Raw genomic sequence first — 12,952 nt, 5'->3', positions numbered from 1 at the left:
TCCAATAAAATGGAATCAAAGTCATGATTTTTGGCATGCGACTTTTGAAAAGTGACATTTTTTTTTTACTTCTTACGGTGCTCACAGAAGCATGACGTAAAATACGTCCATAACATTTACTCAGAGGGTAGCTTATAAAATTACCTACACGCTCATGTAAAAATATATCAAAAACTCGCATTGGTTCTGAAATTATTGATGTTTGTTCAAGGGAGACTTACTCTTTTTGTTGTGTATATTTCCCTTTTTACCAGGTTAAAGGTCAAGTCCACCTCAGTAAAATGTTGATTTGAATCAATAGAGAAAAATCAGACAAGCACAATGAAGAACATTTCATCAAAATCGGAAGTAAAATAAGAAAGTTATGACATTTCAGTCTCGCTTATTTTTAACAAAATAATTATATGCAGGAGCCAGTTACATCCAAATGAGAGAGTCGATGATGTCACTCACTCACTATTTCTTTTGTTTTTTTTATTGTTTGGATTATACAATATTTCCTTTTTACGAATTTGACAATTAGGACCTCCTTGCCTGAAGCACAAAATGTTAAAATAATGGAATTCCACGTGATCAGGGAGGAATGACATGACAATGAAGAGAAAATATAAATATTTCATATTTCATATAATAAAATACAGAAGAAGTAGTGAGTGATGTCATCAGTTCCTTATTTGCATACCGACAGAGATGTGCATATAACTGTTTTGTGAAATGAAGTGAAACTTTAAAATGCCATAACTTTTTATTTTACATCCGATTTTGATGAAATTTTCAGCGTTATGCTTGTTGAATTTTTCTCTTTTTATTCAAATCAAATTTTTGTTGGGGTGGACTTGTCCTTTAAAACATTAGCCAAAACTATCACATTGACATTTACTACAGAAACTTAAAAAGGTGTATAAGCAATGAAATATACAAATGAAACAATACAACTTCTGTGAAAAAATGAATGTACGTTTGATTTATAACTAGTTGAACTGTGCTTGTTAAAACAAATTTACATTCTCTTTTCACTAAACAAAAACAAAACCAAACAAAACTATATATTTTTTTGATAATGAAACACTTACTACAATTTTGCAATTTTGAATTGACATCAAAAGTTAATATATACTGTGTAAATGATAATGTATTTATAAAAACAGAAGGTTCTAGTTGTTAAGAATATACATTTTTGTTAAGCTAAATAAACCTAATGAAATAATGTTAGATATATACCAAGTGAGATTAAAAAATGCACTGGAATATGAACATCCGTAGCCATATAATATAAGGTTACAATTGATATGCAGATCATTTCTTTCTATTAAAAAAAGTATTCAAAAACACTAGGCATGAACGAAATAACTTTTCCTTTTAGACATGTTAGACACGTTGGCTTAGAAAAGAAATCATTTGGCCAGAAGCTTAGGCATTAATAATTTACTCAGCATAATAGTTGTTATAGAAACCTTAAGAGTATACAATAAATTTGTGCCTTTCTATTCTACAGCAGGAAAATCCCAAGTTTAATCTTCAACAGAAAATCGAAGGAATATGTAAACTCAAGCGCGTGGTATGTATTTGTTTATATTGTAGATAGATATCAAATCAAATTATTCCACTCTATTCAGTGAAGTCTGTCGTAAGTTCAGAAACAATCATTTTTTTCTGTAAGAAAATGTCAGCAAACAACTATAAATACAAAAATAAGAAAGAATAATTATACATTATTAGCAAGCGTGTACTGGTTAAAGAATATGAAACATCACTTAATTTGTACAAATGTTTTTTTTTTTTTTTTTAATTGAGTCAAACCGAAAAAATTGAGCAGTATATACACAAACGTTTACCTACCATGAATGAAATCCCAATTTATTATTAATTTTGTTTTTTGTCATTCGAAGTTCAATCGCTTATACATGTGTTAATATGAATATTAAATGCCATACAAAATCTCAATTTACTTTCAATGTCTACATGATTTATTCACATGTTTGCTTGTACATACTTGCATGAGTATTATCACATTCTCGAAAAAGTTACAGACTATGCTGATCATAGAATATATATATGGTATGTCATGCATAAAATGATGATATATCTAGTTACCATGGTTATTGGGATTTATGTATAGACTTTCCCTGGATTGGATTAAAACACGATAAACATTACAATCAGATATAACAAACTGAATTAAATATACAATACCGTTCATAAACGGGGTCAGAGAAGGGGGGGGGGGTGGTTATGATTATTCAAGAAAAGAAAACAGAAAGAAGGAGGAAAGGTGAAGAAAGGGAAAATAACGAAATTGCCGACAATGAAGAGAAAAGCTTGACTGGTGTCAATATAATACTTATATTATTCAACTGAGAAAAAAACCACTGGGTCAACTTGCCCTATCAAGTTTCTTATGCGTAAATGAACTATTTTAAAGGACTGTATAATGATAAAATACTGAATCGTATTTTGTACCTATATCACATAAGCAAGTAAACAGAAAATAGTACCTAAATTCCATCTATGCTGCTTTGGAAATTATCTCGGCATATAACTTTGTATGCATTAAAATGAACTGTTTTTCAAAAATCATAGTAAATGAAGTAAATTGATATATTCACATCAATTTCAAAGCTTTGAAGTTTACTCAGGCCTATAGCTCGGGATGAATAAAATCGATTTATTCCTCGCCAGAATGTAGGCCTTTAATTTGACTCGATCTTGATACTACATTAGATTTTAAGATTGTATGTTTTCCAAAGTAAGATCCTAAATAAATTGTAATGATTTTTTCAAAGTTACTTTTGAAATTATACATTAGATGTGAAATACAAATATTTAGTTCCCTTGTGAAATAATAGAAGTTGCAAATTTAGTAGACAAAGTGAAGGACGTGAATCAACGGGTATAATAAGTATTTGAGAAGTGGAGGCTGTTGCCTACCAGCCCCGGAATCGACATCGAATTCTATTTCGGTCATTTGACTGGTTTCAAGATTGGTGTAAGTAGGCCTACTACTGCTGATACCGGTAAGGGATTCAGGTATGTGCTGTGTTGTAGTACGATTACCAGGCACGCGAGGTGGCCACTGGAAGTCATTGCACGTTGCAGCACTTACGTCTGACGTCACTTCGTGTGAACAGCAAGAGAAAGCAGTGTCATGAAGAAGACAAAATGTACCACTGGTTTCCCGCCCAATATCTGAGATGTCATCAAGGATATTAAGCTTTTGGTCATTCTGGTAACATGATAGGGAGGCTGTTACCGTTCCAGTGGTGGCTCGACAGCGTACCTCTCCATAAGCGCAGTTGTCATTTAAAGTAATGAAGCATTTTGCTGAGCCAGGTGGAACTTTTACAACAACTTCCTTCTTGATAACTTTATGTCGTATGTCCCCTAAACTGTACCAGATAGCATTGAAGATGTATCTATCCTGGTCTACCGTATCGACATCATCTATGAATAGATTAACGGATAGAGCGGAGTCCAGGTCTGTGACAGATGTCGTAAATCTTGAAAACTGCGTTGAGCTTTTGAATCCCTCTGTCTCACGTATACCATTATTGCAAAATGGATGATCTAGTGATTCGAACCGAACTGTAAAAAATAGAGCACCCTGGGATGTATCGTTAGTGGACAAAGGCAAATGGAATGGGACTACACCCTGACTACCTGCTTGAAGAGTCACCCCTTCGGTGAGACCGTTGCCTGCTACGTGAACTGGACATCCTGCAAGAATGATGGCGAAAGCTAACAGCGTATGCAGGAGAGTTTCAACGATCAGCAGAGTTGAAGGGGGTCGACCTTTCCATGTGTTTCGAAATTTCGACTAGAGAATAACATAATGAAAACAAAATAGTGTTTAGAACCATTCCTTTGAAGATCTTTTTAGATTATTATTATAACATATTAAAATTCTTATTCGCAAGACACAAGGACATATATTAGTCAGTTTAACAAGCATAAAAGTCTCAAATGTTTATTTTTTTAATAAAAAAAATCCTAGGGAATGCGAGAATAACGAAAAGAAATTTAATGTCAAAAGTGGCAGCACACATATATCATAAACATTGATTTCCTATATCAGTTAGTTTCGCACAACATTCACAGCGAAATGTCGTCACTTTATCGTCGATTTCAAATTCCAGGCTTTTATTGTTTATTTAATCATGAATTCTTCCTGATGAGAAGAAAATTGATTACTAATAATATAATTACAATATCGTTTTTTTTATAAAGACAAATGTGTCTCATCAAAATCTGCTTGTGAGGAGTGGATAACCTACCAAGAATTTCAATCCAGCGTTGCCAGAAGTTGCTTCTATGTAGGACAGGTGTTTTTTGTAGTAGACATCTTGGTGACCCGTTGACGAAGGTTTTGATTTTAATGTTCTGAGTTAGAAATGTATAAGTATAAACTGGTAAAAGGAAATGGTTCAGAAGAACATTAAAAAGCCTCAAATAAGTTAGCTATCAATAGCTATCCACACTTCAATAGGAAGTGTGGATAATTTAACGTGCGTGTGAAATGTCCAAGGTAGAGGAAAGTAATACAGCAAATCATTATTTAATGAGAAATTTTTATGAAATCAAGGTCAAATATGACTATATAATGATAGGTCTAGATCTGGTACATTGTAATAAAACTTGTCTTTGTGAAATCTTAGCCCAAACACCTATAATTCTGATGATCACTAACACACACACGGGTCGTGTGGTTCAATAGTTTAATAGAGAGTATTGGACTCATAATAGCAAGGTTGTGAGTTTGAACTCCCACTATGCCATTATCTCCACTTTGATAAAAAAAGACCCAAGAGTATATCTGCCGTCTAAAAGGTCAGCCACTATGACTGTTTCGCTTAGAAATGTTAGACGTAAAATGATTCCTTGATAATTGGCTGTATACCAGCAAATTGCTGTCCTGCTGACTCGTTACGGGAGTTACCATAAACAGAAACAGAACAGAAACAAAAAGGCATATGTGGGAGCGTGTATCAATACTGTATGGAAAAATAACCGACATTCTATGGAATTTTTTGTCTATTTTGCTAATTTCTCAGCATTTACGCATTTTCTCCAGAACCATTTGGCACATATTCTTATTTTATTTACTCATTCACTTTGGTGTTCATTTTATTTTATTCTGTTCGAACTCATTTTGAGTTCCTTACCTTTAAGCACGTTTTTTGCAATGTACAACGTGAAAAGGTCGTAGTAAAACCCCTACAAATATGTATATTATAAATATTACTCAAAATTTACATTATACAAATCAAATGGGAACCAGTCCTCATCGAAGAGTCTATACTTTCAATGCTCAGTAAGATGTTCCAATGGTTTACATAGTTTACATTTTTGTTCCTAGTGGAGATATTAGTAGAGTTTTGTTATAATGTAATTACTACAGAAATATTACCTGTTTGACTCTGACGAAGCTCCATGAATGGCACGATCATTTCTTGCAGTGATCAGACTTGGAGGGTTCTGTGAAAAAAAAATAAATAATGTAAGCATTTTACGAAGATGATATAGGCTATCCAAAACCATCAGATATGGACAGAAAAGAGTCATAAACCAGAAAGTTGTGTAAATTTCAAGAAACATATTTAAGATTACGACATGAATTTGGATAAATATCCCACATTTACATTTATTTAGTTGAAAATAGTAATCTTCATTATTGGATTTGTTTACTTGTTAGGATTACCAGTTAAACACCTCTCTTGTAAATTCATATATGATTTCATTTAATAACACACATAAAAACGTCATTACAAGTTTTAAATATGACTTTGGTTATCCAAGCCTATACCCTAAACGAATATGACCTGCCATCCCAAAGCCAATATAAAGACACCAGGTGAATATTTTCGGTAAATAGTCAAAATATAAATTTGTCTCCGAAGAGAAAAGATGAGCTTATCTGAATGAATATTTGTTATTTCACATATTGTCAAAATTTGAAGATAAAATGCAAGATTTGAAACTTTCTTTTACACCACTTTTTACGGTTTGTTTTCACCAGTATTCACAACTCATGTTAGAGTCAACATTGCGTTCTCCATATTTTTTAAGCTCTCATTGAATAAATTATACGTGACATTATACAGTTGTATGAGTAAATTTTAAGAAGTTAGATACCAATTTAAAGCTTGGAATGGACATTTTCAAGGTGAATAGAAATTTCAAACCCAATTTCGGTGGCTCATATTTGGTTTTGGGGTTGCTAGTCACATATTGATTCTAAAAAAATAACGATAACTACTCACTCTGGTTTGTCCAATCTCTTCAGTTGGGAGATGCCATCTCGACCATGGGTCTTCTGAATCCTGCCCAGTGGTCATAGAGTTGTTCAGGGTTTGTAGGAATGGTGGAGCAAATCCGCTGTATTGCCATTTCTGAGGTCCGAGCGAGACAGGGCGGCTTATATCATTGGCTCGGTTGTATTGTTTCCTAGTCATGCTGTTTTGTACTGCGTCAATGTCATCCTGGGATAAACCATGTTCAGATTTTTCAGCAGATTTCGTCTGGGCACCAGAGAAAGGATTATGCTCCTGATCAACGCTACCCTCAGCTCTATAAACCCCAGTGCTCAACGAGAGTTCATCACACCTTTCCTCTTGGATGAAAGCATTGTCATCATAGATATTATGAACGTGTAGTTTGGATTGTTCTGCATGTGTTGCAGATTCTGCTTGGATTGCAGTCCGATGACCTTTATGTTGTTTATTTCGTGACGCAATTTGAACAAAGGTGTCAGTACTCAATATTCCTTGTATTTGACGAGTAGAATGAGCTGTGTTTGGCGACACCTGTATCGAAGTTATACTATCCATATCCTTAATGTGTGCACCACGTACTGAAAGATACTTGACTACTTGTAGGTGGCCTTCTTGTGCAGCGGCTTGGAGTGGCGTCCACCCATCTTCATCTTGTAGCTTTGCATCAGCATTATTGAGAAGTAGGTGTTCTACCATATCGGTGTTACCATTGTAACATGCAGCATGGAGCGGAGACTTCCCGCCTTTAGTCCCTTCGTTTACACTGACTCCTTTGGACACGAGGAAGTTCACTACGTCGATATGGTCGTATTGTGTTGCAATGTAAAGTGGAGTCATACCTTCATAACTTAAGAAATTGGCTCCTTTAGCAATGAGCAATTTAACAACTTTCAACTGGCCTTCAATGATTGCTGCATTCAGTGGTGTCAGTCCATTTCTGTCCGCCTTGTTTACATCAGAGCCTTGCTGAATGAAATACTCAACGATTTCAATGTTACCAATACAGGAAGCAGCGTGGAGAGCAATCATCCCTTCGTCATCAACCTCATTGACATCAGCATCATTGGATATCAAGAATTGGACGACATCTAAATGACCGGCTTGTGCTGCCATATAGAGTGGAGTCATTCCACTATATCTGTTCTGCTTGGCTCCTTTATCTATGAGATATTTGACAGCTTCTAGATGACCGTATTGAATAGCAGCATTGAATGGTGTCCATCCCTCTGAATCAGCCTTGTTCACATCAGAGCCTTGTTGAATGAGATATTCAATGATCTTCATGTCACCATTGATAACAGCTCCATGTAATGGAATCATCATATCACCATCTTCTTCATTCACATCAGCTCCGTTAGAAATGAAGAATTCCACGATGTCTAAGTGGCCAAAATATGAAGCTGCAAACGGTGGAGTCATTCCATCATGTCTATTCTGCTTGGCCCCTTTATCTAAGAGATAATTGACAGCTTCTAGCTGACCGTATTGGATAGCAGCATTGAATGGTGTCCATCCCTCTGAATCAGCCTTGTTCACACCAGAGCCTTGTTGAATAAGATACGCCATGATCTTCATATTACCACTGATAACAGCACCGTGAAGAGCAATCATTCCATTATCATTTTCTTCGTTCACATCAGCGCCATTGGAAATGAAGTATTCTACGGTATTGAAATTGCCGTATTGAGCTGCAAAATAGAGAGGGGTCATTCCAGAATACCTGTTCTGCTTGGCTCCTTTTTCTACGAGATATTTGACACCTTCTAGATGACCATATTGAATAGCAGCATTGAATGGTGTCCAACCCTTTGGACCAGCCTTGTTAACATGTGATCCTTGTTGAATGAGATATTCCATGACTTCTACATGGCCTCGAGCAGCAGCTCCATGAAGAGGAATCCTCTCATTATCATCTTCTTCATTCACATCAGCACCATTTGAAACGAAGAATGTCACGATATCTAGATGACCGAATCTAGCTGCAGAATAGAGAGGGGTCGCTCCATCATACCTGTTTTGCTTGGCTCCATTATCTAAGAGACATTTGACAGCTTCTAGATGACCGTATTTAATGGCAGCGTTGAATGGTGTCCAGCCATTTGGGTCACCTTTGTTCACATCAGACCCTTGTTGAATGAGAAATCCCATGATCTTCATATTACCGCTAAAAGCAGCTCCATTGAGAGGAATCCTCCCATTATCATCTTCTTCATTCACATCAGCGCCATTAGAAATCAAGAATTCAACGATATCTGAATGACCGTATTGAGCTGCAGCATAGAGTGGGGTCATTCCACCATACCTGTTCTGCTTGGCTCCTTTTTCAATGAGATATTTGACAGCTTCTAGATGACCGTATTGAATAGCAGCATTGAATGGTGTCCATCCCTTTGGATCAGCCTTGTTTACATCTGATCCTAACTCAATGAGATACTCCATGATATCTAGATGGCCTCTACTAGCAGCACCATGAAGAGGAATCATCCCATCATCGCCAGCTTCATTCACATCAGCGCCATTGGAAATGAAGAATTCCACGATGTCTAAGTGACCAAAATATGAAGCTGCAAACGGTGGAGTCATTCCATCATATCTGTTCTGTGTCGCTCCTTCATCTATGAGATATTTGACAACTTCTAAATGGCCGTATTGAATGGCAGCATCGAATGGTGTCCAACCCTCTGAATCAGCCTTGTTCACATCTGATCCTTGTTGAATGAGATATTCCATGATATCTAGATGGCCTCTACCAGCAGCACCATGAAGAGGAATCATCCCATCATCATCTTCTTCATTCACATCAGCACCATTTAGAGCGAAGAATGTCACGATATCTAGATGACCGAATGCAGCTGCAAAATAGAGAGGGGTCGCTCCATCATACCTGTTTTGCTTGGCTCCATTATCTAAGAGATATTTGACAGATTCTAGATGACCATATTTAATGGCAGCGTTGAATGGTGTCCAGCCATTTGGATCACCTTTGTTCACATCAGAACCTTGTTGGATGAGAAATCCCATGATCTTCATATTACCACTGATAGCAGCACCGTGAAGAGGAATCATCCCATTATCATCTTCTTCATTCACATCAGCGCCATTAGAAATCAAGAATTCCACGATATCTGAATGACCGAATTCAGCTGCAAAATAGAGTGGGGTCGCTCCACCATACCTGTTTTGCTTGGCTCCATTATCTATGAGATATTTGACAGCTTCTAGATGACCGTATTTAATGGCAGCGTTGAATGGTGTCCAGCCATTTGGATCACCTTTGTTCACATCAGAACCTTGTTGGATGAGAAATCCCATGATCTTCATATTACCACTGATAGCAGCACCGTGAAGAGGAATCATCCCATTATCATCTTCTTCATTCACATCAGCGCCATTAGAAATCAAGAATTCCACGATATCTGAATGACCGAATTCAGCTGCAAAATAGAGTGGGGTCGCTCCACCATACCTGTTTTGCTTGGCTCCATTATCTATGAGATATTTGACAGCTTCTAGATGACCGTATTTAATGGCAGCGTTGAATGGTGTCCAGCCATTTGGATAACCTTTGTTCACATCAGAACCTTGTTGGATGAGAAATCCCATGATCTTCATATTACCACTGATAGCAGCACCGTGAAGAGGAATCATCCCATTATCATCTTCTTCATTCACATCAGCGCCATTAGAAATCAAGAATTCCACGATATCTGAATGACCGAATTCAGCTGCAAAATAGAGTGGGGTCGCTCCACCATACCTGTTTTGCTTGGCTCCATTATCTATGAGATATTTGACAGCTTCTAGATGACCGTATTTAATGGCAGCGTTGAATGGTGTCCAGCCATTTGGATAACCTTTGTTCACATTAGACCCTTGTTGAATGAGATATTCGCTGATCTTCATATTACCGCTAAAAGCAGCTCCATGGAGAGGAATCCTCCCATTATCATCTTCTTCATTCACATCAGCGCCATTAGAAATCAAGAATTCCACGATATCTGAATGACCGAATTCAGCTGCAAAAAAGAGTGGGGTCGCTCCACCATACCTGTTCTGCTTGGCTCCTTTATACATGAGATATTTGACAGCTTCTAGATGACCGTATTGAATAGCAGCATTGAATGGTGTCCATCCCTTTGGATCAGCGTTGTTGACATCTGACCCTAACTCAATGAGATACTCCATGATATCTAGATGGCCTCTACTAGCAGCTCCATGTAGAGGTATCATCCCAGCATCATGTTCTTCATTCACATCAGCGCCATTGGAAATGAAGTATTCCACGATATCGAAATGACCGAATTCAGCTGCAAAATAGAGAGGGGTAGCTCCACCATACCTGTTCCGCTTGGCTCCTTTATCCATGAGACATTTGACAGCTTCTAGATGACCGTATTGAATGGCAGCATTGAATGGTGTCCAACCTCTTCTATCTCCCTTGTCTACATCAACCCCTTTTGCAAAAAGATTTTCTATGATGCCAGTGTTTCCATTCATTGCTGCATCATGAAGAGGTGTCTGACCCATGTCACATTCAACACTAGGATCCGCTCCGTTCAGGATCAGGATATCCAGGATATCCACATGTCCTCTTTGAGCTGCCGCATGAATGGGACGAAGCCCTGCTTTACTTGGTTTGTCAATGTTTGCTCCTTGTGAAATAAGATCCTTAACCTCTTTGAGGTTACCTTCTAAGGTTGCTTTGTACAGTAGAGTGAATCTTTCATTATCCACCTTGTCTATCACTGCGTTTGATACTTGTGCGACTCGGAAACGATGACTATTCAATCCTGTATTTAATGTTCTTCTCTTTTTTGCCAAATATTTCAAAGGCTTTTTAATAAACTTAGGAAGTTTTGGTGTGTGCCATGTACTATCTTGCAGGTTGGCGCGCCTATCATCTGATATCGATGAAGGGGTACTGGTATCCCGGAGGGACCCAGCAGCGTCAATGGGTATTTCTGCCTTTCTGTTAGACTGATTAGACAGACCATTTTCTATACTTGTTTTCTCTTCTTGCATGCTGATGTGCCTATTCGTCAAATTATCTGAAGGATGGTGTGGTGGCACATTTTGTTGTGAGGAGATCCATGGTCTCTCCTTTCCTTCAACCCTACAACAAAATACACACAGTTCTCGTCGTATAGTTTGGTAAACATATAGTAATCCACATAAACCCTTCAAAAAAGTTCTACAACTCAATTTTGAGGGATGGTATAATTTTGTTACCGAGGTGTAAAAAAGAAACTGGTATTATTGAATAGCTTCATTATTCATCTTTACAATGATGTGTCATTTGCTGTGATTATGTAATTATGGAATTTACAGTTACCTTGAATATAGGGAAAAGTCAGAAATGGAATATTGCAAAATGCATTGTTTTCTAACCACAGTCTCCAGCTCTATGGAATTTTGACCATGCAGTGAATATTTTGCAAACGTGTTTGTGTGAATGGTGTTTTTAAATGATAAATTGTGCATGAATACTATTCGGATGGTCAATGATCAATTGCGTTTTAGATGAACAAAAAAAAACAAGATCATACAAATTTTGCGTGATTTAGTGTTAGCTTGGAGTGAAAACTTTCATAAAAATTTAGTAACGATGAAACTAATATTTCATCTTGTTTTTATTTGATTCAACATCATAAAACTTTTTTGAAATGACAAGGTTCAACAATATTCAAAACATAATCAATCCATTGTGCAAATGAGAATTGACAATGTGTGGATTTTCAGGCATTAATGCATCCGCATCATTCAAACTCGTCCCCATCCATAAAACAATTGCAGATTCGCCCTTGGAAAGAACAAATTCTGGACAATTTTGGACATTGCTGCATATTTATCATGTCTGCGCATTCCATGATAACATAAGCATTATAAATGACACATGATTGTAAGAGGACTATTCGTGCTTTCTAATGATGCCACTTTTACATATGATGATGGTACACTAGGAAATGTATTACCGCTCAAACTTGAGTTGCAGAACATTTTTGAAGGGTTTATATAGTTGTACAAACTTGCATAGATTTATTCCAACCGAATTTCATATGAACTTCGAAATAAAGTGTTGCTTGTAAGCCACGACATGCCCTGACTGTATTTTGGTATCTTAATGTTTTATCATCAAAAGCTCATACATTTCATTCATTAGTCGTTTTTGTCTCGCCTGCATAACAGACCGAGACTACAGGCGCCGCTTTTTCGACGGCGACAGCGACGTCATGAAACTTGGACATAAGGGTAATCAAGTACTGAACATCCTGCCGAGTCTCAGGTCACATGACCAAGTGACAGTCCAAAGGTCATTTAGGATCTATGAACTTAGACCATGTTGGGGGAATCAATATCGAAATCTTAACGTAAGGTTAAGTCTTTGAAATGTCATCATTACGTAAACAGTGTATAGACCTCGCTCATGAAACTTGGAAATAACAGTGATAGTGAATCACTGAAGATCCTACTTGAGTTTCAGGTCACATGACCAAAGTCAAAGGTCACCTATGTAGGGTCAACGAACTTTGCTAATAATAAGTTAATATGTTAATAATAGGGTATGATTTTGTGGACTTGTCATCATAGCATTAAAAAGTTTATAGATCTAGTTCATGAAACTTAGACATGTGAGTAACGATGTATCCCTGAATAACTGTGCGTGTTTCAGGATTACTTGACCA

The 12,952-nt window shown here is 37.0% G+C and overlaps 1 protein-coding gene across 1 annotated transcript; it reads right to left on the bottom strand.

The window, feature by feature from the left end:
* Positions 1-5,400: 5,400 nt before the first annotated feature.
* On the bottom strand, positions 5,401-11,291 carry LOC121412855 (serine/threonine-protein phosphatase 6 regulatory ankyrin repeat subunit A-like). Its single transcript, XM_041605617.1, has 2 exons — positions 6,258-11,291; positions 5,401-5,472 (listed from the first exon to the last, which is right to left on the bottom strand). The coding sequence occupies exons 1-2, from the start codon at positions 11,289-11,291 to the stop codon at positions 5,401-5,403; spliced, it is 5,106 nt and encodes a 1,701-aa protein (XP_041461551.1).
* Positions 11,292-12,952: the final 1,661 nt, after the last annotated feature.

Source organism: Lytechinus variegatus, chromosome 4 (genome assembly GCF_018143015.1).
Source record: "Lytechinus variegatus isolate NC3 chromosome 4, Lvar_3.0, whole genome shotgun sequence".
In the NCBI taxonomy this organism is placed as follows: domain Eukaryota; kingdom Metazoa; phylum Echinodermata; class Echinoidea; order Temnopleuroida; family Toxopneustidae; genus Lytechinus; species Lytechinus variegatus.
The sequence above is the reverse complement of the archived record's forward strand: the minus strand, read 5'-3'. Positions and strand labels throughout refer to the sequence as shown.